Genomic DNA, 26,565 nt, shown 5'->3' on the forward strand with positions numbered 1-26,565 from the left:
AACTAAAAAAAAATTTTTTTTAAATAGGCTCCACAGCCAATGTGGGGCTTGAACTCATGACCCTGAGATCAAGAGTTGTATGCTCCACCAAATGAACCAGCCAGGCACATCAAATATAAAGCAATTTTAAAAAAATTCCTCAGAAGTGCTACAGAGTTTTTAAAACTAGAGTGGTGATTAGGTCTAGAAATGTTTATTGATAATAATAAAGAGTAACTTTCTAGGTGTTCAGCTGTGCAACTGATTTAAGGAACCATCAATTTAGGCAAAGACTTTATGTTTACTTTCATTTAAAGATGGAAACACCTATCTAGGTAAAATAATTTACATAAAGTTGCTCACTAGTAAGCATTCATTGTAGTTATTGAAGGATTGTTTTTTTCCCCCTCTCCCACCCCACTTACTACAATATAAGGCAATTTTTTAAAGATATTTAGTCATGAGAGATACAGAGAGAGAGAGAGAGAGAGAAGCAGAGACACAGGCAGAGGGAGAAGCAGGCCCCATGCAGGAAGCCTGATGTGGGACTCGATCCGGGGATCCCTGGGTCATGCCCTGAGCCCAAGGCAGACGCTCAACCACTGAGCCCCCCCCAGGTGTCCCAAAATAAGGCAATTTTAAAATACAAATCCCAAACAACTAAATTTTTTCTTAAGAAAGCTCTAGAAATAGGAGGCTATCTCTTTCCATTGTTAAGTTGTCATGGCAATGAGTTTTCCTCATTCTCAGCGATGGTCTACACCTCACAATAACGACAAAGTCCCAATGTGGTGCTCCTTTTACACTGCTGCATGGTTGGTGCCAACTACGAATCAAAGTACAGCCCCTAATCCTGGCAAGACTGGTTTGGAATAGATTCTTGTTCCATGTGTACGGACATGAGCTCAGTGTGAGATGGTAAATAGTAGCACAGAATCTATTACAGCTCACAGGGGTTGGTTGAGGTTTCCGCTCTTGGGAGTCAATACAAAGTTCTTAGTGTAGCATCATATCAACTTATGGTCAGCAACATGACACGAGTAGCCCACTTGTCCTTGTGGGGACATTATCACTAGTTGTCATTCAAAGTGAAGAGCTGTGTTCAGCAACCCAATAAATAAAATTCAATTTAGCAACCCTATAAATTGAATTTTGAACCTCGCACATTATAAGCCTTGGTTCAGAATTCGCTCTTAGCATTCCAGTATGTGCTCTACTGATCGTTAGGTTTGTTCTTGGATATTTGGAATGTATTGATTTGCAAAAGATCAACACCTGTTGGGGCAACTGGTTTTCTTACCTCTGGAGTGACTAGTCACTACATTCAAGGTTGTGGTGCTCTGGCTCTCTTCTTTGGCATGGACTGTGCTTTCTTGAGTCGGCCCATCCTCTAAGTGTAAGTCTGTTACACTCTCTGTATTTGTTGGCACCTGTTTGAGAAGTAAATGAGGCAAAGAGAAATAAAACCCAATGTTTTAAAATATATACACAGCCTTATAACAGAAAAGGATTTAAAGTGGCATACATACACAAAATATATGATGACATACATTTAAAGTGCAAATAAGAAAACAAACAAACAGAAATGACAGACTGGGAACAGGAATACAACCAAATGTACTCCAGAAATAAACACCAAATATTTGGCATGTTGGCTTCCTAGGGTCTTAATTCTCCAAAAAATACTAGGTCACTAGACTTTAATTCTTCCTCTTTCTTGAGCTTGAATGGCATTTTTTTCCCCTCTAATATTTACTTGGCACATATTATGTTGTATCATCGATCAATGCCCTCCCTCCCCCAATTAGAGTAATAACTGGCCTTTATCGAGAGCTTACTGTGTGCTAGGCCCTTTAAAGACCTTCTCATTTACTCTGTAAACAACCTTGTAAAGTAAATCCTATTATTAGTCCTATAGCCTAAATGAGGCCTAGAGAGATTAGACGACATGCCCAAACTCACAGAGCCAACAAGCAAGAAGACTTGGAAGGGATTTTGCTGCCTCCAACGTTCATGCCAATGCAGCATTCAACACATATGCTAGTGAGCACAGGCAACAAAAGCACAATTAGGTTAAGTGGGTCGGCGTCAAACTTAAAAACTTTGTAGCAGGACACAACCAACAGAGTAAAAAGCAACCTATGGAATGGGAGAAAATATCTGCCAATTATATACCTGATAAGACTCTGAAGAACTCCTATGACTTAACAACAGAGAATTAAATAGCTTGATTCAAAAATGGGCAAAAAGGGGCAGGCACCTGGGTGGCTCAGTTGGTTAAGCATCCGATTCTCCATTTTCAGCTCAGATCATGATCTCAGGGTCATGAGATCAAGCCCCATGTGGGGCTTTGCACTCAGAGTGGAGCCTGCTTAAGATTCTCTCTCTCTCCCTCTCTCTCTCTCTGCTCCTCCCCTCCCCACTTGCACCCGCTTGCACCTCTCTCAAAAAACAAAACAAAACAAAAACCAAAATACAAATAAAAATAAAAATAAGCAAAAGGACTTGCATAGACCTTTCCCCAAAGATGATATAAATGGTCAACAAGCGTATAAAAGATGCTCAGTATCCCTAATCATCAGGGAAATACAAATTAAAACCATAATGAGATTATCACTGCATACCTGTTAGGTTGGCTACTCTCAAAAGAATGGAAAATAACATATTGGCAAGAAGCTGGAGAAACTGCAGGTAGGATTGTAAAATGGTACAACCACTATGGAAAACAAGAAGGAGGCTCCTCAAAAAAATTAAAAATAGAGCTATCGTATGCCTCATCAATCCCAGTTCTGGGCGTATAATCCAGTTGAAAGCAAGGTCTGAAAGAGGTATTTGCACGTCCATTTTCATAGTAGCACTATTCACAATAGCCGAGGGTTGGAAGCAACCCAGATGTCCAGCGACCAATAAATGGAGACACAAAATGTGGTACAGACGTACAGTGGAATAATAATCAGCCCTAAAAAGGAAGGACATTCTCACATGTGCTACAAGATGAATAAGCCATACGGGTATAATTAATCCTAGGTGAAATAAGCCAGTCATAAAGTGTCCTTGCATACGATTGCATGCCTATGGCACCAATTCCACTCTTCCTGGAACACTCACCAGAGGGATTAAGCCAGAATCATAAGGCTCTTTGGTGGCACCGTCAGTCACCACGTTATCTTCTGCGCCTGGCGTCACCACGCTGTCTTCTGTGCCTGGGGTCACCACGCTGTCTTCTATACCTGGTGTTATGTCATCTGGCCGGACTGTGCTGGCTGAAGAAGAAAGACTGGGTCAGGGCTTAAGGTAGCAATTGTGTGGGTAGACCTCACTGGCCAACTACAACCAGATTATTTATTTACCGTTTTGGGGGAGAATTTTTTTGGGGTCATCTTTCCAGTTTACCACAAACCATTCTCCTTGCTGCACCTCTGTCCCATACAATGGTGTGGTCAACTCCACAGCCAGGCAAAAGGAGCTAAAAATACAAAATGGTGGAGCCATTTGGCGGGGTGACAGTGGGATGCCTACTTCGCCTTTTCAGTATTGAACCAGGTACTTCCTGGTGCCATTTCACACAATCAGGTTAATGTGGAATATCATTCAGACCTGGAAAAATTCTATGTTACAGTCACCTGGGAAGATCTCTAAAAACACGAATTTGCAGGCTCTATCTCTAACACGCTGAATCAGAATGCCCAGACGTGGATCCTATCTCTTAACCATCCCGTGTGCTTTCCATTTAATTTTGAGGCGGATGTCTCCTTGAGTGATTCGAATCGTTGGCTCCGACCACAGACCTCCCAGGTAAGGTCAACCTCTTATTTTATAGTTGAGGTTAATGTCTATGAGGGAGAGTCAGTCATGCACGTAACGGTGCCGAGATACCCAACGAAGTCCTAGCGCGCAGAGAGCGATGCTAACAAGGGACCTCAGTGTCCCTGGAGGCGGCTCTTCTGTGTTAACGTTGAATGAATGACCCTGTTGTACCAGTGAGAGAGGTTTCCCGAGGAGCAGGGGACGGGTGGAGTGGGTTAGCAGGTTGAATTCCACACGAAGGTGGAGTGGGGGAAGCAGGACAGATAACAACAGTGGCCTTTTCCTTGACCTCTGTCACAATGATCCAAATGAGTCACGACCAAGCAGGGGCATTGTCTTCATTCACCAAATAGCCCTTTTCACGAGTTAAAAATCTGACTCGTTGGCCACGGGCTCCCTCCCCATGCTCAGAGTGGCTCTGGAAACCCCGTGGCTAAATACAGTTGCCGACCAAGCAAGCGTACACATCCCAGGAGCAAGAGGGAGGCGGTGCTTGGAGACTGGGTTTTATAATTAAAGAGTAGATGCTTGACCCAGGCGGCGCTCAAGTCAGCAATCCTGTCTTTGCCTTAAGATATATTATTTCTCCCTGTGCTTAGAGAGCCCAGCCAAAGGCACAGCTAATAAATATTTGATCATAACTTCTTTGCTGATGGAGGGAGAAAGTCTCAAGAGTGAATTCGCTTGTTCCGTGAGCCTTTCCTTTGCATCTGGAGTCCTAATCCGGGGCTGTCGATCAATGGCTTTGGATGAGCCCCCGAAGCAAAGGCATTTAGTTTTTCATCTGGGGGGGGGGGGATGGATTTCACCAGTTAGCAGTGACTGAACACCTCGAGCAGTTTGCCTCCCCTCTGGCAGCGCGCTGGGGTGGCGGGGGGCAGTGATGCGCTGCCGCCGGGATTTAGGGCTGTGGTGTTGGGCAAATGCTGAAGGTATTTATCAAGCTCAGGGGGGAAATAGCCCTTGGCCGGCCACGTAGACCCTACTAAACCCGCACGGCCGAAACCTCCGGCGCTTTCTTTTCTTCCTCTCCTGGTTTGACCAGTTAACAAGTCATCAGTGTTACGGATGTGTTCTGGGGGCCGCTCAGCAAAGCCCTTAGCTATGTGGCATCCTCCGAACTTTACAAGACAAAGCAAAACAGCCTTGCTTTTTTTTTTTTTTTTTTTTTTTTTTTTTTTTTTTTTTTTTTTTTTTACAGCCTTGCTTTAAAAAAAAAAAAAATCAAGTACTGAATGACGTTGGTTTGCACTCTTTCATAGAAAGTTCCGCCGGTGGAAAGCGTAACTTGATAAAAATACCTTCTTGTCCTTGGCCCCAGAGCCAAGTACTAGGATCGTCCTGAATAGACAAAGGCTGTTTCATGAATGACACTCGTGATTAAGACGCAGCTTTTGTCTCGCTGCCCTGGCTCTCTCTCCGCTCCATGGGAAAGCTGATCTCTAACAAGGGATCTTCGACCGTCCCTCTTATTATTTTGGTTGAAGCCTTTCCCGGGCGAAGAGTTCCTTCCAGCCCAGCTGCCCCGTTTCCAGCCAGCGATCGACGCCCTTTCGCCTTGACCAGTGAAATTCAAATCACGGGGCGATGCCTTGGTCCTCCGATTCTCTCCTCCCGAGGCACGTGCGTGCACAAGCGCACACACACCTGGCCACGTAAGCCCAGCGCAGAGCCCACAGCCAGCGCCAGTCCTGTGCCCTGCCAGCCTCATGCTCGGGGACACCCGACCCAGCCTGGGGGCCTCACCCTCCTGGGGGCCTCACCATCCTGGGGGCCTCACCCGCCTGGGGGCCTCACCATCCTGGGGGCCTCACCCGCCTGGGGGCCTCACCCGCCTGGGGGCCTCACCATCCTGGGGGCCTCGCCCTCCTGGAGGCCTCACCCGCCTGGGGGCCTCACCATCCTGGGGGCCTCACCCGCCTGGGGGCCTCACCCGCCTGGGGGCATCACCATCCTGGGGGCCTCACCCTCCTGGGGGCCTCACCATCCTGGGGGCCTCACCCGCCTGGGGGCCTCACCCTCCTGGGGGCCTCACCATCCTGGGGGCCTCACCCTCCTGGGGGCCTCACCATCCTGGGGGCCTCACCATCCTGGGGGCATCACCATCCTGGGGGCATCACCATCCTGGGGGCCTCACCCGCCTGGGGGCCTCACCATCCTGGGGGCATCACCCGCCTGGGAGCCTCACCTGCCTGGGGCCAGAACCCGTGGGAGTTTCCAAACTCAGGGGCAACACATCCATTGGCTTTGGGATTTGTGTGTGGGTGTTATTTTTTCAAAAGCCGGATTTTTTATTAACCAGGAGAAGGTGTGATAAATCAATGTTCCCTAAAGTTCTTAAGTCTGAGAACCAGCGGAACTGAGGAGATCGTTAGCAGTTTGAAAACGGTAATTGTCAATCACTTTTATCTTCGCATTGAAGCCTGATCTCTGGAAAGAAATGATTCTTGTTTCCATACTTTTATGGGATCCCCTTTTGTTTAAAATATTTCAGAATTTAGGGGCACCCGGGAGGGGCTCAGCGGTTGAGCTTCTGCCTCTGGCCCAGGGCGTGACCCCGGGGCCCCAGGATCGAGTCCCACATCGGGCTCCCTGCATAGAGTCGGCTTCTCCCTCTGCCTGTGTCTCTGCCTCTTTCCGTGTCTCTCATGAACAAATAAATAATCTTTAAAAAAGTAAAAAATAAAATATTTCAGAATCTACAACTGTTACTGTAATAGTAATAGGACCAAAGTCTTGATAAAAAGTGTTTTAAAGAAGTGTTTTCAATCTTCTGGTTTTATTTACGTTCCTGATTCACGGTGGTGAGTGGTTCCATTTATTTGTTGGCCATTAAAAATGTCTTCATCTGTGACCAATATTTCTCTTACGGTATCATCTTTCATATAGTTTTTTGTGTGCTTTATGCCTTAGGAATATATTTTTGTAAGAACTGCTGCAAACACTTTTTTTTTTTTTTTTGACTAGCTGGCATTTGCATCTCTCTCTTTTTTAAAGATTTTATTTATTTATTCATGAGAGAGAGAGAGAGGCAGAGACACAGGCAGAGGGAGAAGCAGGCTCCATGCAGGGAGCCCGACGCGGGACTCGATCCCAGGACCCGGGGTCACACCCTGAGCCGGAGGCAGGCGCCCAACCGCTGGGCCCCCCAGGCACCCCTGCACCTCTCTTTTGTAAGTCCTGAGCTCAGTTTCCAATCAGACATCAAGCTTGCTTTTCCCTTTGATGTCATACTTACAAAACCTACCTCAAGCTTATACAAATACTCACCAAGATTATCCTTACGGTTTTGTTCTTACACTTAATGTTTATAATTTACAATTTGATTTCCCCCCCCAAAAATTGACCAGTTAGTCCCAATAAACCCTCTTTCCCTCACTGCATCAAAACCAGCTCTCATTGAGACGAATGTCTTCTTTCAAACACCACGTCACAGTCGTGGGAGCAACCTTTCAGCACAAGGACCCGCTACATGGCGTGCCCACTGCCTTCTGACCTCACTTCCATACCATACACTGCCTGCAGATTCTTTCCAGAACGGATTCCTAAACCTGTGCTCCCCTCACCATCCTCTCCCCCTTCCTCCTCAAGTTGGCTGCTAGCGGAGTCAATTCAGTGCCCCAGGCAGGTGTAGGGGTGTAGACCGTGAGGAGGAAGAGTAGGCTACTTTAACAGAAGTGCATTGAGGCCTCTCTAAGTTGTAGGTTCTGCTCCACGTGGGAGGCCCCAGCTTTATAACATTTGCCCCCCCCCTCCCCCAGCATAGGCCTTATTTGTTTATTATCTTTTGACTGACTTCATATCAGTATGGCCTGGTGGGTGAGCTGCCCTGGCTCCTTCCCTTTATCGGATTAGGGAAGTGAGGCTGACAGAGCTCTCTCCTTGACCAAAGTCTAGTTGGGCTTCTCTGTCCATCCCTGCAACAGTCTAGTTTCAGCAAGAACCCTGCTAGGTCGCTTTAGAGAGACCCGCTCCCTCCTGACCAAGCTCCCCATCCCCCACCCTGGATGTCTAAGTGGGAGGCTTGCCTTTAGCAAGAATCCTGTTGGGCCAGTTTAGCAAGAACCACCCCCTACCCTTAACGTGTTCTCTCCATACTTTTCCATTCACTCCCCTCCTACCTGCCCCCCACACACTCTGCTCCTCGGTTATAAATCCCCAGTGATCTTTGCTGTACTTAGAGTTGAACCCTCTCTCTCTCTCCCCCTATTGCAATAATCTTGAAGAAAGTCTTCCAACTGTTTTAAAAAGCGTCAGAATAATTGTCTGACATCGGAAATGAAATGATTTGTCCAGGGGGCACCTGGGTGGCCCAGTGGTTGAGCGTCTGCCTTCGGCTCAGGGCCTGATCCTGGGGTCCTGGGATCGAGTCCCGCATTGGCGGGGAGCCCGCCTCTCCCTCTGCCTGTGTCTCTGCCTCTCTCTGTGTGTCTCTCATGAATAAATAAATAAAAATCTTTAAAAATATATATAAAAATGATTTGCCTAGATCACCTGATCGGTGAGCAAACACCAAGCCATGTGTTTTAACGGCTCATCCACATGCTCACCAACAAAACAAAAGACATCTTTGTGGCACCATGGCCACAGTGGGCCGGAAAGCCCGCTGCCCCCTCCCTGGGCTCTGACATCCTTCCTCTTCAGCCTTCATCCTTTCATAAATTATGATCCTGGTTGTCAGAAGCAATTGCTCACTCTGGCGTCACATGTCCTCTTATGAAATCCCATCTGGTTAGAATCTTCCAGCCCAATTATTTAGGGACCAGAATCTCAGTTTCCTCAAATGACTCTAGGACTAAGCTTTGTGAAGCGGTAGGTTATCGAAGGAAGACGTGCCCTCCTTTAGAAGAGTGTGTCTTTTTCTCTTTCAGCAGCAGCTCACCCTTGCTCTGCAAATTCAGACAGCAGCAACGATCAACGATGGTGGGGTGAGGTCTGGAGCGGACGACCAAGAAAAAATTCTTGAGACGTCTTTGGTGCCAAATGGTGATTTTATTAAAGCCCAGGGACAGGGTCGGGGGCAGGAAGAGCTGCTACCCCGGGCCTGTGAGGAGTGGCTGATTACATACCTGAGAGTTGGGAGGGGTTCGAGGATGGCGTAGGCTCTAAGGAATTTTAGAAGCAAGGTTTCGAGGACCTTGAGGGGCTGGCTATTGTTGGGGAAAGGTCACTTATTACTGGCTAATAAAACCTGAGTCATGGGACCCTTCAGATGACCCTTCAGATGTGTATCGGTGGGTCATGTGCTTGGGGATGATTGCCAACATGGATCTTGGGGGTTTAGAGATAAAGGAAATTTCTAAAGGACTTTTTATACTTTTTCCTTTTTAAGATTTTTTAAATATATTCATTCATGAGAGACAGACAGAGAGAGAGAGGCAGAGACATAGGCAGAGGGAGAAGCAGGCTCCCCACAAGGAGCCTGATGGGGACCCTGGCCTGAGCCGAAGGCAGACGCTCAACCACCGAGCAACCCAGCTGTCCCTCTTTTATACATTAAAGTAGACTCACAGGATCCTGGGGTCGGGCTAAGATTGCCTCTTGCCCTCAGCAAAGTATGAACATTGAGGCAGTTGAGTCCGTAAGGAAGATCCCTCTGCCTGTTTCATGGACTGGTCAATGTGCTGCCCTGGGCTCGTGCTTTGTCCTCAGCTGGCCCTGCGTTCCCCCATCAGTCAAGACTGGAACCTTCCCAAGGCCTACTTCCGTCCCCAAACATTCCCTGTTCACCTACCAAGTGCTGGGCCCCCTTCTGGACACTAGAAACAGAGTGAGCAAGGGGAGGTCCCTCACGGGTTTGGGTAGTGTTGTCTGGGGGAGGGGACTCACAGCAAGCAAGCAAGGACAGCCTCAAGCTGGCACTCTTTGACCCCCTTAGACATGTCCTCCAGGGGCACTTCCTTGGGGAGGCCTCCCCCCCACCCCACGGAAATCAGTACCTGCCCCCACACACCCTCACACACCTGCCACAGTACTCAACCACTCATCAACACTTGAGCCGTATATTCACTAACTGGCCGTCCCACCAGAACATCAACTGTTTACCTCAGTGTCCCCCTTTCCTAAAATACCTGGCACATAGGGGACGCTCAATAAGTACTTGTGGAGAGAGCCAGTGAACTCCAGATGGGGAGAGCTGGTCTAACTAACCTGGGAGCCCAGAATGGCTTGGGGCAGGACACGCTCAAGAAACGGAAAGAAGGGGGATCCCTGGGTGGCTCAGCGGTTTGGCGCCTGCCTTTGGCCCAGGGTGTGATCCTGGAGTCCCGGGATCGGGTCCCGCGTCGGGCTCCCTGTGTGGAGCCTGCTTCTCCCTCCTCTGCCTCTGTGTGTGTGTGTGTGTGTGTGTGTGTCTATCATAAATAAATAAATTAATTAATTAAATAAATAAATCTTTAAAAAAGAAACGGAGAGAGGTCATGGGTGCTGGGGGGAAGAAACGAGATGGAGGAGGTGGGGAGGGCCCGTCTGGTGGGGCGTGTGTCACCTGGAGCGTGAAGGGAGGCCAGTAGATGAGGTCACCGGGGTCCAACGCCCTGTGAATGGTGTGTGGGGGGGGAAGGCGCTGGGATCAGACTGAAGCGGGGAGACCCCTCAGCCTATCCTGTGTCCCCGCGGGAGCGGCCGAGACTTGGCCCAGGGCAGAGAGGTGGCCGGGGGAGAGCCAGGCAGGTACAGCCCAGGACGGGTCTGAAGTCCTCCCCCAGCGACAACCAGAAGTCAGTGCAAAGCCCTGGAGCTGAGAATTCATTTCATCAAGGGTTCGAGCCCTGCCGGGGAACAACGCTCAGGGTACGAATGGAGGCCGGGGGACATGGCACCGAGGCTTTCCTGGACTTCCCCTTGGTTTGGCAGAAGGGCCGCCGAAGTTCCCTAAGTTTACACGCCTCTGCTGTTTCCACGTCCACGCAAGGGAGAAGCTCCCTGCGGTCCTCTAACTGCTGACTCGAAGCCTCAAAAACCAGACAGCTGGGGAGGCGGCGCCCGCGGCATTTTATCTTGAAACAGGAAAGGTGATTTGGGTGTGTGTGTGTGTGTTGTACGTTTCAGTGTAAGCTGTAAATTACCTGTATTTTTTTCAGATAAATAAAATGAACTATTTTTTCAGATAAATAAAAAATTGGGATCCCTGGGTGGCGCAGCGGTTTGGCGCCTGCCTTTGGCCCAGGGTGCGATCCTGGAGACCCGGGATCGAATCCCACGTCGGGCTCCTGGTGCATGGAGCCTGCTTCTCCCTCTGCCTGTGTCTCTGCCTCTCTCTCTCTCTCTCACTGTGTGCCTATCATAAATAAATAAAATAAAATTTAAAAAAATAAATAAATAAAAAATTAACTATTTTTTCAGATAAAATAATTTTTAAAAAAATAAATTTTTTCAGATAAAATATTAAAAAAATATTTTTAAAAACTCATTTATTTGAGAGACAGAGAGAGCGAGCCCGCATGAGCAGGGGAGGAGCAGAAGGAGAGGGAGAAGCAGGCTCCCCGCCAAGCAGGGAGCCCAACCCAGGGCTTGAGCCCAAGGACCCTGGGATCCTGACCTGAGCCCAAGGCAGACACTTAACTGACTGAGCCACCCAGGCGCCCCAAGATATTACAGTTTTAACTATACTTTTTTTTTTTTTTTTAGCGATACTCTGATTTTAAAAAATCAATTAGTTAACATATAGTGTTATTAGTTTCCGGAGTAGAGTTTAGGGGTTCATGGGTTGCATAGAACACCCCAGTGCTCCTTCTGTCACTTAGTGCCCGTCACCCAGTTAGCCCATCCTCCCACCTGCCGCCCCCCCAGTGACCCTCAGTTTGTTTCCTAGACTTAAGAGTCTCATGGTTTGCCTCCCTCGCTGACTTCATCTTATGAAAGTTGATTTTCAAAATAAAGAAGTCACGAGCTGAGTTACCCCCGGGGTTTTCAAAGAAAACCTGTGGTGTCAGCCAACAGATTGAGGCAATCTTTCGTGTTGCCTGATGTTTCTTGAGCTGCTCCAGCATCATGGAAAGAGAGTGTTCTTTTTTTTTTTTTTTTTTTTGTCTCTTACGAAATCCTAGGAAGTTCTGGTTCCCCACCCACCCACCCTTGGAGTAACTAAGATAATTCATAAATAATTCATTCTAGCCTTTCCACCCACCTGGCCTCCCAATTACATTTGGGATGAAGCAATGCTCTTAAAGAGGTCAACACATCTATTTGGAAAACAAAAGCAAAAATGCCTGCTTTTGTTCCTTTGCCCAGAGACACTATCACCTTTCCAGCACGTCTCCTTTTTTTTATATATATTTATTTTTTATTGGTGTTCAATTTGTCAACATATAGAATAACACCCAGTGCTCATCCCGTCAAGTGCCCCCCTCAGTGCCCGTCACCCAGTCACCCCGACCCCCCGCCCTCCTCCCCTTCCACCACCCCTAGTTCGTTTCCCAGCACGTCTCCTACCGGGGCTCAGGAGCCTGAGAATAAACCCTCCCAGAGCTGTGGAGAGGTGCCAACCTCCGAGGTTCCCTAGCGCCCTGCAGACCACCCACGTTCCTGCTCAGATCTTCACCGGGTCCTTCATCTCCATTCCAACGGCCCAAATTTAGCTTTTGATGCTGCTCCCTCATTTACCACCAAGTGGGTTTCTGCAACCAGAAGAAAGGTGGCAGGACTCTGCTTTGATTTACAACATCTTTGGAATCAGTCCTCTCGTCCCACAGGCTGGTCCATCCTCGGACCTTGCGAAGGAGCCTTTCCTCGGGATATTGATAACTGCCTGCTGACCCAGAGCTTCAGGTCCCAGCGGCACTGGGCTGTGGTCAGTATAACCCCTGATGTGGCCAACGGGTTCCCCTCTTTCCACGGATCAGGGTCGACTGCTTCCTAGATCAGAAGCGTGGCCACGGGAAATCGAGGCGGCTCCTTGAGGGCTCGGCCCGGCACCGTCCCCGTAGCTTTCCTCGGGGTGCACGGTGCCCCCCTAAAGCCCACACCACCTCGCATCCCAGCGCTGGGCCCCGCGGTAAGCGCTCAGCAGATGTTTGTTGAGCTACTCCTGACTCAGAAAGCACCCTGCCACTCACCACTCACGTAGGTTACTTCTTCTGAATCATCGCGCCTATTAGGAGAGTCTTGCTACTGTCCACGGTGCTTCGCCCCAGTTGTTAAACAGCTTCCCCTGAACGTGGCTGAAAGTAGGACAGTCGCCTCTGAGGATGAGCTCTGTGGCTCTGCTGTTCCTTCTGCAAGCGAGCAGCAGCCTGTCCACTTGCTGGGTCCCACCCTGGCAGCCCCTGCAGGCCCAGGCCCGTGGTGGGGTGCAGTCACCTCCCGTCAGCACCGGGGACACGTGAAATTCAAGAGAGACGTGTCAAGGCTGAGGTCCGACAAGTGTCACCAGTTCCTCTGAAGAAACCAGAAGCGACGCTTACACATTAGGGTTTGGAGCCGTGTTCCCTGACTTCAGGGAGGGGGCGTTGTGCACAGTGCCCCAAAGAGGCAGCCTTCTGACGGGCTCTGCAGCTGAAGAGGAGCAGCAAAGAAAGGAGAGGGGTCCGTGTGGCTGGGGACTCAGCTTTCGTTTCCCTAGCGGCGACTCCCACCAAGTCCCTGGCGGGTGGACGGAGCAGGACGTGCAGTCCTCGCCGCACAACACCAGGCTTCCCCGCCACCTGCATGCTCTCTCTCCCCTGATGGCGGAGAATCAATGGAGCCACGGGGTGCCCTTCACAAATCCCCAGTTAATCTCCATGACCGCCCAACAAGTAGGTGTTTTATTTTATTTTTTAAAGATTTTATTTATTTCTTTGACAGAGGGGGAGAGAGAGAGAGCACAAGCAGGGGGAGTGGGAGAGGGAGAAGCAGGCTCCCTGCCGAGCAGGATGCCCAACCTGGGGCTCGATCCCAGGACCCTGAGTGGATGGAAGATGCTCAACAACTGAGCCACCCAAGCGCCCAGTATTTAATTTATTTATGTATTTATTTTTTAGTCTATTACAATTAACATGGTGTTACATTAGCTTTAGGTGTACAATATAGTCATTCATAATTCTACACATTAGTCAGTGCTCATCACACTAAAAACACCCTTAATCCCCTTCACCTATTTCTTCCATCCCCACCCCCCACCTCCTGCCCTTTGGCAACCACCAGTTTGTTCTCTGTAGTTAGGAGTCTGTTTTTTGGTTTGTGTCTTTTTTTTCATTGCTTTATTTCTTAAGTTCCACACATCAGTGAAATCATACAGTATTTGTTTTTCTCTGACTTATTCTACTCAGCATTATATTCTTCAGCTCCATCCACGGTGTTGCAAATGGCAAGATTTCATTCTTTTTTTATGCCTGAGTAATATTCCATGGTCTATAAATGCCACCTCTTCTCTATCCATTCATCTATGGATGGACACTAGGTTGCACCCATGTCTCGGCTATCACAAATTATGCTGCAATAAACAGAAGGGTGCATATATCTTTTCAAATTAGTGTTTTCATTTTCTTTGGATAAATGCCCAGTAGTGGAATTACTGGATCATATGGTAGTTCTATTTCTTTTTTGAGAGAAAGAGAGTGTGAGTGGGAAGGGGCAGACAGAGAGGGAGAGAGAGGATCTCAGGCAGCCTCCATGCCCAGCACGGAGCCCAAAGCGGGGCTCAATCTCACAACCCTGAGATCGCGATCTGAGCAGAAATCAAGAGTCAGATGCTTAACTGACTGAGCCATCAGGCACCCCTGTGATTCTATTTTTAATTCTTGGAGGAACCTCCACGCTGTTTTCCACAGTGGCGACACCAGTTTGCATTTCCAAGGAAGAGGTATTGTAATGATGGTTGCTATTTTGAATTTACGGGAGGATGTAGGAAACATGGTACCAAGCACTCTCTCCCGATCTTTACAAAAGCCTTATGTCATCAAAAAACAAAACAAAACAAAACAAAACAAAACTAATGTCATCCTCATTTTGAAGCTAAGGATAGTGAGGCTGAGAGTAAACCACTCACATAGCCAGCAAGTGGTGATGCAGGGATTAGACATCGGCTCTGTGAGACTCCAAAGCCCCCTCGCGCCACCGTGTCACACAGGCTCTGTGTGTACTGGTCACTCTTCAGCAGCTCCCCTCATAGTCTCTCTACTCCATGTGGCAAGGGCTGGGGTGGCACTGAAGCTGCTCTGTGGGCTTCTGGATGTCAAGGGCACCTGGAGTTTCATCCTTCCAACTCCATTGTCCATGTAAACCATACGTACTGTACTACCTGGCCCAGGTGAGCTACTGCTTCCTCAGAGCCTTCCCGGGATGCCAAGAGGAAGCAATTCTTCTAACCTAGTACCAGGCTTGATAAAACCAACACCGACCACTTTTTCTCTACTAACGTCTATATGTTTCCTGGGAGCAACATCTCACTCTGCTGCAGGTTTATGGCCCAGCCACTGGCGGGGCCTCTGAGAGCTGAATGAATGAATCCACAAATAGTCACACTTCTCAGCATTCACAAATCAGCTTACCTGCTCACCCCCAACCACAACCAGGGCTCAGAACTCCTCAAGTGTTAAAACTAGAGGCTGTTGATTACAACTTCAACCAAGATTACTCAACCTGGAAAGAGGTTTTCTCTGTTGACCAAGAGAATGTTCTCAGTAAAAGAGGAAATGAGTTCAGCTTTATAGACTGGAATCAACACCTCTGTAATAAGTCTGCTGGAACTAGCTGGGTTCAGCGTCCTGAGTGAAAGGCCATCTCGTAGAGAGGGCTGTTTAGTACGTGAAAAACCAAATGACTACAACTTGCTTTAGAAGTCCTGCCCTGGAACAGAGCATCTCAACGGGGTGGCAGAGAATTTGGGAAATCACTTGCCATCTGCTCGGAAACTGAGCTTCTGATTCATCAGGGCTGTCAGCTGAACAGGCCCTGATTTTGCAAGAGTGAAAAGAGAAGCCCGTTCGGATCTGACCTCACCATCCACCCATGTAGCTCACAGACAGCCCAGCTGTGCACCGAGGAGGATGAGGCCCTGCAGGAATGTGCAGAATGTGGCTGTGTTTCCATTAGCTGCTCTTGGCCTTGATCCTGAGCCTGGTTGGGGAGTTTGAAGTATGCTTTGGTAGATTTTTAAAAATAATTGTTCTTAGCGAGGGGGAATCTCTTCTGACCCTCCTTGCCATCGTTCTCCCCTTGTTTCTGATGAATGGGGAGGAGTTCAGGCAGCAAATTGTGTCTGTAGGGCTTAGCTCCAATGTCATTTTGATTTTCCTCCCAGGTACCCATCAGGTGCATCAGATTGGATGTCCTACTATTACCTCAAAGTCCCTCTGTCTAGAACAGAGTGCACAAACTTGAACTCCTCCTTATGACATTGGTTTCAAATCTATCATCCCTCCAACCTGATTTTTAGATTTCTATCACCTGCGTCTTTGTTGTTTCTGCCTAAATGCGTGGATGACTGTATTTCCTCCCTCCTCCTCCTGAAAAATGTTTATTATGTATCAACCATATCTTTTAAGTGCTGAGTGAGACATGGGTCCCACTCTCTAATGGGCAAGAGATGTACACAAATAACTAAAATACAGCAATAAGAAAAGTTGAAGCAATCTTGAAAAAGAGCCAAGTAGGAGGACTCACACTTCCCAACTTCAAAACTTACAACAAAACTACAGTAATCAAGACTGTGTGGCGTTGGCGAAGGGATAGATGTATAGAAAAATGGAATTGAATTGAGGGTCCAGAAATAAGCCCGTCCATTTATGGGCAATTGACTTTTTGACAAAGGTGCCAAGATAACTTGATGGAAAAGAATGACCATCAAGAATTTCGACTAATGGCCCTGGGACACCCGGACAGCCACATGCAAAAGAATGGAGTGAGCCCTCTACTTTGTATCTCATATAAGAAGTAACTCCCAGTGGGCTGAAGACCTAAACATAAGATCTGTAACTACACAACTGTTGAAAGTAAACACAAGAGTCAACCTTTGTGACCTTGGATGAAGCAATGGGTTCTTAGATTTGACACCAACAATATAGGCAATCAGGGGCAAAAATAGATAAATGGGACTTTAAAGATTTTACTATTTGTGCTTCGATGGACACCATCAAGAAATTGAGTGGGAAGGATATTTTCCATTCCTATGTCTGATAAAGGTCTGGTATCCAGAATATATAAAGAATTCCACAATGAAGAGACAACTCAATTTTAAAATGGGAAAAAGATTTGAATAGACATTGCTCCAAAGAAGATATGGGGGTACTTGGCTGGCTCTGCTGGTGGAGTGTGTGATTCTTGGTCTCGGGGTTGTGAGTTCAAGCCACACGCTGGGTGTAGAGAGTACTTCAAAATAAAATCTTAAAAAGAAAATAAGATATGTAAATGGCCAACAAATGCCTGAAAAGATGCCGAGCATCATTAGTCGTTAGGAAGATACTAATGAAGATGACAATGAGATACCACTTCATATCCATTAGGAGGGCGACCATCAAAAAATGAAACAAAAATAACACATACACACACACACACACACACACACACACACACAAAACAAGTGTTGGTGAGGAAGTAGAGAAATTGGAACCCTTCTGCATGGTCTTTGGAATGTAAAATGATGTAGCCACTTTGAAAAGCCGTTTGGCAGTTCCTCAAAAGGTAAAGTTCTCATATGACTGGGCAATCACACTCCTAGGGATACACCCGAGAGAAATGAAGACATACATCCACGTAAAGATTTGTACACGAATGTTCATGGCCACGGTATTCATAGAGCCCCAGAGCAGAAGCAAGCCAAACGTCCATCCAGCGGTGAATGGATAAACCACAAGTGGAGTAGTATCTGGCCGTTAAAAATGAATAAAATTCGGGGATCCCTGGGTGGCGCAGCGCTTTGGCGCCTGCCTTTGGCCCAGGGCGCGATCCTGGAGACCCAGGATCGAGTCCCACGTCAGGCTCCCGTTGCATGGAGCCTGCTTCTCCCTCTGCCTGTGTCTCTGCCTCTCTCTCTCTCTCTCTCTGTGTGACTATCATAAATAAATAATTAAAAAAAAATGAATAAAATTCTGACACACACACTGCAACAGAAATGGACGTTGAAATCACACTGGGTGAAAGCAGCCAGGCCCAGGGCCACATACTGTAGGATTCCATTTATATGAAATGCCCACAAGAGGCAAATCCATAGACACAAAACGCAGATCAGTGGTTGCCCAGAGATGGGAGACAGAGAAAACGGGAACAACTTCTAGTGGTTTGATTATTCAATTTATCTCTTCCTATAAGATTTTATTTTTAAGTCATCTCTACACCCAACATGGGGCTCAAACTCACAACCCTCAAGAGTCACATGTTCCACCGACTGAGCCCACCAGTTGCCTCTGACTAGTCCATTTCAAAGGGTTAATTTTATGATCTGTGAATTACTTACCAATAAAAAAAAAATATTTAGTAATGTTGTGTTGTAAGAGATGAACAGCGGGAACTTGGGAAATGAAGGAAGAATAAGAAGTCGGGAAATTCTGAGCTGTAAGTCATGCTAGCTCGGATTCCTCCAAATCTGAGCTCATCCCCCATTTGGTTGTCACCACACTTAGTCTCTCATCTCCTAACCCCCCCCCCCTCACCCAAGTCATCCCATAAACTAGATTCAATCCCACATGGTTCCTGTCATCAATTTTTTCCTGCCAACCGCTATTCATAGCTCCTTACCCCATTTGCCATGATTGCGTCTTGCCTCCTCCACTGAGCAGGGACTCATCCTTCTCCCTGACTTATCCCCACTCCAACCCCAGCGAGCCTGCATGAGTCTTCCCATCCAACTCCAGATTGTTCTACTTTCCATGCATTTGCTCGAGCAATCGCTCCTGCCTGCGTTGCCCTTCCCTGTCACCTTGTCCAACCAATCCTACCATTTTTCACAGCCGAGACCAAGCCCTTGTGCCCCATTAGGCTTTTCCTGGCCATTGAAGGCCAAAGAATCTCGTCTCCAAACTCTTAGTGGCAGTTAATGGTGTTTGCTGCTCAGGACGTGCCATTTTATGTTGTCTCCTATGTTCTTTTTTACAAGTACACCACAGACATCTATCTTGCTGCCCACTCTGTGCTTCTCTAAAAAAGTTCTTTTTTAAAAAAAAAAAAAGATTTTATTTATTTATTCACGAGACACACACAAACACACACACACACAGAGAGAGAGAGAGAGAGAGGGGCAGAGACACAGGCAGAGGGAGAAGCAGGCTTCCTGTGGGGAGCCCGACGTGGGACTCAACTTGAGCCTCATGACCCAAGCCAAAGGCTGACACTCAGCCCCTGAGCCATCCAGGCCGTCCCCAGAAATTGAATCTTATTACGGGGTGACCCAACTCAGATGCTTCCATTTCACAGTAGCCAAATTGACAAGAGGCCAGGAAACCAAAGAGTTTATTTGCGACAGGAGACCGTTTTCCAAGCCTACGCTTGTTTGCTGTCCGAGGCAGGCCCTCCTCAAGAGGAAATACCTGGCGCACATGCCACAAAGACAAAGGGTGCAGCTCTTGGGTGTAATACATTTCCAGACTGTGATGGAACAGGGTCCCTGATTCATCATAGGACAGTCACCGTGGCTGAGACCCAAGGCCACCCCACAGGACATCTTGCACACGGGCTGTAGCAGGGCTCCATGTGCCTTGCCTGACTCACAGTGCAGTCACTCGACATGTGCTTGCTAAACATATGAACTCCTGGGGCAGGGCGGGTCTACCGCCGTCAATCCTCATCCCCTTTCTCTCCCTCTCTAGGTTCTAGGCAGACCGGCACCTTTCTTCCTCAGGCAGGATACTATTCATAAGCCAACAGCTTTTTAAGTCGGTTGTGTTTTACTCTCCTGGACGGAGACATTGTAAGGAATTGTAGGAAGCACCGCATTCCCATCCGTACTGTGTTTGCACATCTTCCAGGACCCGCTTCCCTGCTTCCCACCCATAGGTCCCCGACACCCCTGCACGCTACGAATGTTAACACCGTCGGTTGTTCCCCCGTGTGCCCCGCGGTACCCCCTCCGCTGTCGGAGGCACAGGGCAGCTCTACCCCCTGGATAGAGGAAGCCCACCTTCCTCGGGGGAAAGGTGATTATCCCTTCAATCGGTTTGTTGGGTTTTTGGTTTTCTCCCTACGTGATATTGAGTGTCGCCCCAAACAACTTCAGTTTGCAGCTCTTCAAGACAACTAAGGGAGCCAGGTGCCCAGGTCTGCAGGGTCCCCCCGGACTTGGCAAGATTCCCCTCCAAAGACAAATCCACCTCCTCGGAGTGGGTCACAGGCAAAGTCGCTGGGCCAGACAAGAAGCAGGCGGAGCTCAGCCACCCCAATCTCTGAAGCTCTGGGGAACACTTGCCTCAGACTGGCCTGCCTGCTTGGTGGGTCCTGGAGGGTCCTGGTGGGCCCTGGTGGGTCCTGGAGGGTCCTGGAGGGTCCTGGTGGGTCCTGATGGGTCCTGATGGGCCCTGGTGGGTCCTGGAGGGTCCTGATGGCAGCCAGGACTGAAGCAGCCGCTTTGTTGCCTAACCTGGCTCCAGCTCCTAGCCCTCGGGGAAGATGTCTGCTCTCTTTCCTTCCCCCAAAAAGTTTGAAGGAATCGATAGGGGAAGGATTCAGAATTTCAATCAAGCATTCTTTAGCTCTTGCCCACCCCTCGGGAATCCCAAGGCTTATCTCCCTTAACTGGTGACTCAGCTGCAGAAGTGCTCCCCACCGGGTCCCCCCAGTCACTGGATTCCCCTCCAACAAATGGCTCACGCTGGACCCGTATTTCCTTGGGGGGCTTCGGGGTGGCGGGAATGGCACGGCTTCCTTGAAGAGCCTTGGGAGATCTTGTTTCGATTCCCCAAAAGGGTTTCACAAGGGCACTGCTGGCACTCGAGTCTTCTCTGTCTTCCCCTGAAACATTTCCACAAGTTGTAACCTGGCGTGTATGTTCTTAGAGCCAGAAATATGACAAATATTCAGATAAGCCAGTGGAATTTAAAGCACAGGTCCGTTGCTCTGCTGGCAAGGGCTTGGGGAATGCTTTGTAGTCAGGTGTGACTCTCCAACGTGCACACAGCTCCAATCCTGCACCTGGCTCCCCACCGAGCGCCCAAGAGGTGCTGGGTCACCATTTGGGGAACGAAGCCATGAGTCCTATTGTCACGCACCACGACATCCTCACTCCTACAGGCACTGAATGGCAAGCTCCAAACGGAAAGGACTTTTGGTACCTTTACATTCTTGTTTGTTTTCACGTGTAAGGAGCTTAAAGGGACATTCACCTCTAATTTCAAGGTCGACCGTTAGTGTTTATGGGGCTCTGTAATGTCCTGGAAAGCGCTTGGGGTTTGGAGGGAGACCCATTTCTGAATCCCAGCGCTGGCATACTCTGGAGATAAGGATGTGTAATTTAAGGAGTTGTAAGGATTGAAGGAGGGAACTGTGACACTCCGAGCACACGGTGGGGGTGGACGTGGCGGGAGGTGGTGTCCTCCCTACTTGGCCAGATGCTCACTGTCACGCCAACTGTCACACCAGCATCTGGGCTCTTGACAACCCACTGGTATGGAGCGGCTACCCCAGCAGGGACCACTCACTTCGGAGGCCGGAGAAAGAGAGAAGGGACCGCCTACCTCTGCCTTCTTCTCCGAGTCCCGACTTAGCCTTGGCACGCTCGGATACTTCTTAAAAAGTTGCTTTTCTCCGTTAAACTCTATTTTGGATCTCATTCGCCACGGTAACGGGAGCACCTCCCTCCCAAAGACTCCAGCGGACCTGGTGTTTACTAAATGCTTGATCGATGCCTTAAGCGCCACAAAAACTCTTAGCAACTCGAAGATCTCCCTAAGTCACTGCCAGGAGTCTCGGGGAAATCACAGGGAAATTTGTTTGCCGCATGATTAATCCTGGGTGGACCAGTCCCGGGAAATCACATGTGGGCTTGCGGCAAGCAGCAGCCTGCAGGATTTCACAAAATAAACGGACTAGCGGAGGGGCCCCGGCCTGGGTGTTTTGGATGGAAGCTCAGAGCCGGGGCGGGCCCGACAACCGAGGACAAGGCCAGATGTGTGGACCACGGGGCTCCCTTGAATCCACTCAGCTCCAAAGAGACAGCACATGGGACCAGATTACAAAACGGAACCAGATTATGCACTAGATGGGGGCGCCCCAGTGGGGAGTAGGACCCTGGGAGAAGGATAATAAAATTCATCACCATAATTACCCCCAGCCCGGCGCCGCCGCGAGAGCCACAATAGCTCAGCTCAATGAACTTATTCATCCATATTCCCTTGGCCTCGGTCATTATTCTCGGACAAAACCCGTCCTGGGCCTCAGCTGCTTGTCGGCAGCCCAGCAGCTCAGCATCCCCTCACAGCCAGCCCCAGCCTGGGGAGGAGGCGGGGCGGGGGCGGGGGTGTCTGTCCTTAGCCCGGGCAGATTCTAGGCAGATTCTAGCTCCAACGGCGGCCGGTGATTCTTTTTTGTTTTCCAGACCAGGTTTGGAGATGCCTAGGTCAAGCCCAGCCCTTCCGCTACCCGCTCCCCACCTCTGACTTTCAAAAACTGGCTTAAAGCTGATTCCAGCCAACCCTTTCCTAGGAGGAAACGGAGGATGCTGCCCAGCTGCTGCCTTTCCTGAGCTGAGCTGGGATGTGGCTTGCTTTGGGGGTCTCCCACCCCTTGCCCCGGGGAGCACAGGCCGGTGTCATCCGCACTCGGTCTCGCCAAAAGGGAAATGTAACCGAAGAGCGGAGCCGTGTGTGCGCCGGTGGAAAGAGAAGTTCCAAAGATAGGCCTGCCACGAATAGCCCAGGGGCCTGTAAAGATAGTTGCTCAAGGCCCTTTGAGGCAGACAGCCTGGCAGAGAGCAGTGCACCCCGTATAATTTCCCCAGGCCACGGAATTATAGGTGCCTGGGTCAGGTCTGTCCCTCCCGCAAAGCACTCCCTCCAAAGGGGGATTTTTCTGGTACTAGACCCACCTCTGTTCTCAATCTGGAAAATACAGTTTACCTTTCAGCAACCCCCAACTCTAAAGATCACTGGTTCGCTTACGGTTCCTTCAACCAATATTTAGTGAGCAAGTACTACGTGCCCGATATTGCTTTGGCCCTGGGGATCGGGGCCGAGACAGCACTCTGCTCTGGGGGGCTTATATTCTATTGGGGAGAACAGATTAAAGTGAAAGCCCAAGAAAAATCAAATGTCGACACCTGTGCACGGATGCCACCAGCACAGCACACCGGGCGGAAAAGAGCCAGATGGGAAGAGGATGTGAGAGTTGGGGTGGGGGTGGGGTGGGGGGCAGGGGAGCTCCCACCGTCACACCTGACACAGGTCAGGTCCAAGGAGACGCCAACACTCCTTCGGTCATTGACGCTGGCCAAGTCCAACACATGGCCCCAAACCAACTTAAACCCACAAGGTTCACAACACTCACCCGCTGCCTCCCGCACGTCCATCCTTCCACACGCACCATCCTCTCCCCGGAGCCTAGCGGGCGTCCAGCGGGGTGGTGCATGGGGTGTAAGACCTGGCAGGTCTGAGGGAGCCCACCGGGAGCCTCCTCCCCCCCAGCACTGCTGAGTGTCCCCCCATACAGAGGGTCGGCCTCTTCTGGGGCCCTGCGCACCCCTCCCATGCAGCCCCATGGGGAGCCCAGCCCCGCCAGCACAGGGCTCCCGGCTCCCACCCTTAACCCCCAGTGAGGGCTGAGCAGCAGGTTGCAGGAGGTCGGCCCGCCCGGAGGGATGCCCCTGGGCCCCACCTGCTGCCAGCACCGGCTCAGCCCTGGGCTCTCCTTCTCCGGGCCCCTGGGCCCGCGGGCACGCACAGCCAGCTCCCCTCGGCTCCGCCGGGCAACCCCGAGTTCAGGGCCCAGGCGTTGGGCGAGTCCCAGAGCCCCATCACCGCGGCAGGGCCCAGGCTTACCTCCTGCTGCCGGGACCCGGAGCCCCGCACCGCCCAAAACCAAGAGCAGGACTGGCACCTTCCACATCTTGTCGGCTGCCCGGTCCCCTGGGGGCCAGCGGTTGTCTCGGCGCTGGGGGCGCTCCAAGCTCTGTGGCCAGGCCCGGCCCTGGGAGCCAGGGAAGAGGGGCTGGAAGGCCGCGGGGAGCAGGAGCCCCAGCGCCCAGGGTCCCCAAGCTTCTTCCTCCCGCAGCCGCTGCCGCTGAGCTGACTTTGCTGCTGGAAACTTTGCGAGGAGCGAGGAGCCCGGAGCCGCCTTTATCCCGGCGAGGGCGGAGCGGCCCTAAGGGGTCCCGGGCTCGCTGGGCCCGCCCTCCGCCGCCGTTGGCCGCGCCAAAGCCCGACCTCAGGCCAGGTTTAAAGTTACAGGGCGCAGGAGCCGGAGCCCCCAGGGGAAGGGGACACGCAGGAAGCAATTCAGTTTTGTAGAATATTTTACTTTGCTAGTTTGATTTAAAAAAAAAAAAAAAAAAGACTAAGGCACAAGCCAGTGTTGTTGGGGTTTTTTGGTTTTTTGGATTTTTGTTGTTGTTGTTAGAAGTAAACTCTTCCTTGCACAGCCAGCAATTTTAGAACCAAGCATGGGATTGTTCTTGTAAATATTGAATCCGATGGCTTAAAAAAAAAAAAAAGTGGCCGCCTCGTCTGGGTGGGCCGGGGGCGGATGGGGCCGGTAAACTGTTCCCTTGTCCAGGGACCAGGGGAGGCGGGCTCCGGCGGCGCCCCGGAGAGCCGGTGGGGAGTTTGGAGGACTCGCTGGCTCCGGCAGTGATAGAAAAAGGGCTGTTTGAGGTCTGCTGGTCCTCCCCGTGGATGCGGGGCTCGCAGCCCGTGAGGTGCCGCGCAGGCGTCAGGACCCACCTGGCCACCGTGGCCCCTTCCAGCCCGCCCCCATCCCTGTTCCTCCTGGAATTCGGCCCGTAATCCCCCTTTACTGGTTTCAGCAATCCTGCCCTGATCTCGGTACTGCGTGTTAGCAACAAGGCAAACTTGTGGGTTTCTTTTTAACTTTCCTTTTGAACTGTTGGAATTCTTTTAAAAAAGAAAATTTTTTAAGACGAGGGGATGGGGACACGGCCTCCACCCGTTCCCAGGTGCCACAAATTCGACTCAACAAAAAGAAGCTGCAGACAAGGCCCCAAAGCCCCTGACCTGCGTGAACACCGGCTATTTTCAGATCCTCATCTCAGACCCTGATTCCAAATTTATTCTGTCGTAGGAATCACAAGGGGGAAGTTGCTTTAAAAGCTCAAATTCCTGGGCTCCACACCCAACTCCTTCAATCGGGCCCTTTGGGAATCCACGTGTTGAGCCGGCGTTGCAGGAGAACTTGTCCACAGGGGTGTTTAATAAACCACGTCCTGTGACCTGGCTTCTCAAACCGCGTGTGAAACACTGCGGTGTGGTCACGTGCAGGTGGGCTTCTGTGGGTCGGGCGTGGGGAGATTCCCTATTTCTAAAGATCTAGACACCGTCTTATTCTGGGGCTACCTACAAGATAGGAGCTGATATCTGACCTAAAGACGGGAAAGGGACCCAGGGGTCAAAGGGCTGAAAATGTAAAGATAAAAACAGATGGAGAAGATAATGGGACCGCCTCCCCCATCTTGTTAAGAGCTTAGTATTACTGCACCTTCCCACACTGAATGATCCATTATCATCTGCCCAGCCTATGAGATGGAGAAAAGATGCAAATCTCCTCTAAAGTAAAAGAAAAAAAAAGAAAAGAATAAGAAAGATTGAATAAAAGAAAGAAAAAGATCATCTTCCCTTGGCAACGGGGAGGAAATGAAGCCTGGGTGGGAGAGAATGGGTTAAAATCAGCTCATTGGGAGGGCTGCTTGGGGCTAGGAGGGAGGAGAGAGAGATGACGCTGGTCTTGGGCTTAAGGGGTAGGAGCTGGGGTGCACCCGAGTGACCCAAGGTTTGGCCGAAGAAGGTGCAGTGAGACGTAATGGAATTTGGAAGCCTGAGACCGGCCCAGATGAGAGGAGGAAGGAAACAAGTAGAGGACCTGCCAGGAGATCCCTCCATTCTTTGAAATAATTTGGGCTCCAAAAACAGTGCCTAGTAAGGTAACCGTGACTTCTACCCTGTTCCCCAGGAACTCTAGTACTATCTCATTTAATTTTCAAAATACTCCCTGGGGCAAGAACACTGATAGTACCTATTTTATATATAAGGGAACGGGTTTCCAGAGTGGTTTCCATGGCCTGCGATGTGTGGAGGACAGGCTGGTTAGAATGAAGACCCTGAGGGGCTCCCGGCTGGTTCTTTCGGTGGAGCGTGAGGCTCTTGATCTCAGGGTCCTGAGTTTGAGCCCCTCAGTGGGCATAGACCTTCTTTAATTTTTTTTTTTTTTTAATTAAGACACCGATCTGGGCCCCATCCCTGAGTTTCTGATTGTAGGTCAAGAGAAGGGCCTAACAAGTTCCCAGGTGACACTGCTGGCCCTGGGGCCCCACCTGGAGAACCACTGGTTTAGCTGTGCCGCACACAGTCTAGGGTCCTCTGAAGGGAGTGGCAGGAGCATTGTCCCTCTAGTGCACAAGGCGAGCCTGTTGGTAGCGCTGGGTCTTGTTTAAGGATCTAGAGGGAGAGGTCTGCAAGTTGCTTTGAGGGAGCAGGAGTCCCCCGAGGGTCAGGCTGCAGGAGGAGAAGCTGCAGAGCCTCAGCACCCGACACGACACCCTCCGGCCTGAGGGATGCTCAGAGCCGAGGCCCGGATCTCTCATCCTCCCTGCCTGCTCTGTGGCCTCTGCTTGGCCCAAGAGCTTCCCCACGCTGCCCGGGAAGACTTCTCGAGCAGCTTCTCTTGCTTCTCAACACACACGGCTCCAGAGCTGAGATGCCACCCCAG

General features: G+C 50.0%; 1 protein-coding gene across 2 annotated transcripts in view; it reads right to left on the bottom strand.

The window, feature by feature from the left end:
* The window catches only part of PDPN (podoplanin), a 30,011-nt gene extending 6,024 nt beyond the window's left edge, over positions 1 to 23,987 (bottom strand). For both annotated transcript variants that reach the window (XM_041764787.1, XM_041764786.1), the window contains exons 1-3: positions 23,667 to 23,987; positions 3,088 to 3,242; positions 1,280 to 1,409 (exon numbers count right to left, since the gene is read on the bottom strand). In XM_041764787.1, coding sequence (XP_041620721.1) covers positions 1,280 to 1,409; positions 3,088 to 3,242; positions 23,667 to 23,733 — 352 coding nt within the window. In that variant the 5' untranslated portion in view covers positions 23,734 to 23,987. The remainder of the gene's footprint in view (positions 1 to 1,279; positions 1,410 to 3,087; positions 3,243 to 23,666) is intronic.
* Positions 23,988 to 26,565: the final 2,578 nt, after the last annotated feature.

The sequence above is a fragment of the Vulpes lagopus genome, chromosome 8, assembly GCF_018345385.1.
Source record: "Vulpes lagopus strain Blue_001 chromosome 8, ASM1834538v1, whole genome shotgun sequence".
Taxonomy (NCBI): domain Eukaryota; kingdom Metazoa; phylum Chordata; class Mammalia; order Carnivora; family Canidae; genus Vulpes; species Vulpes lagopus.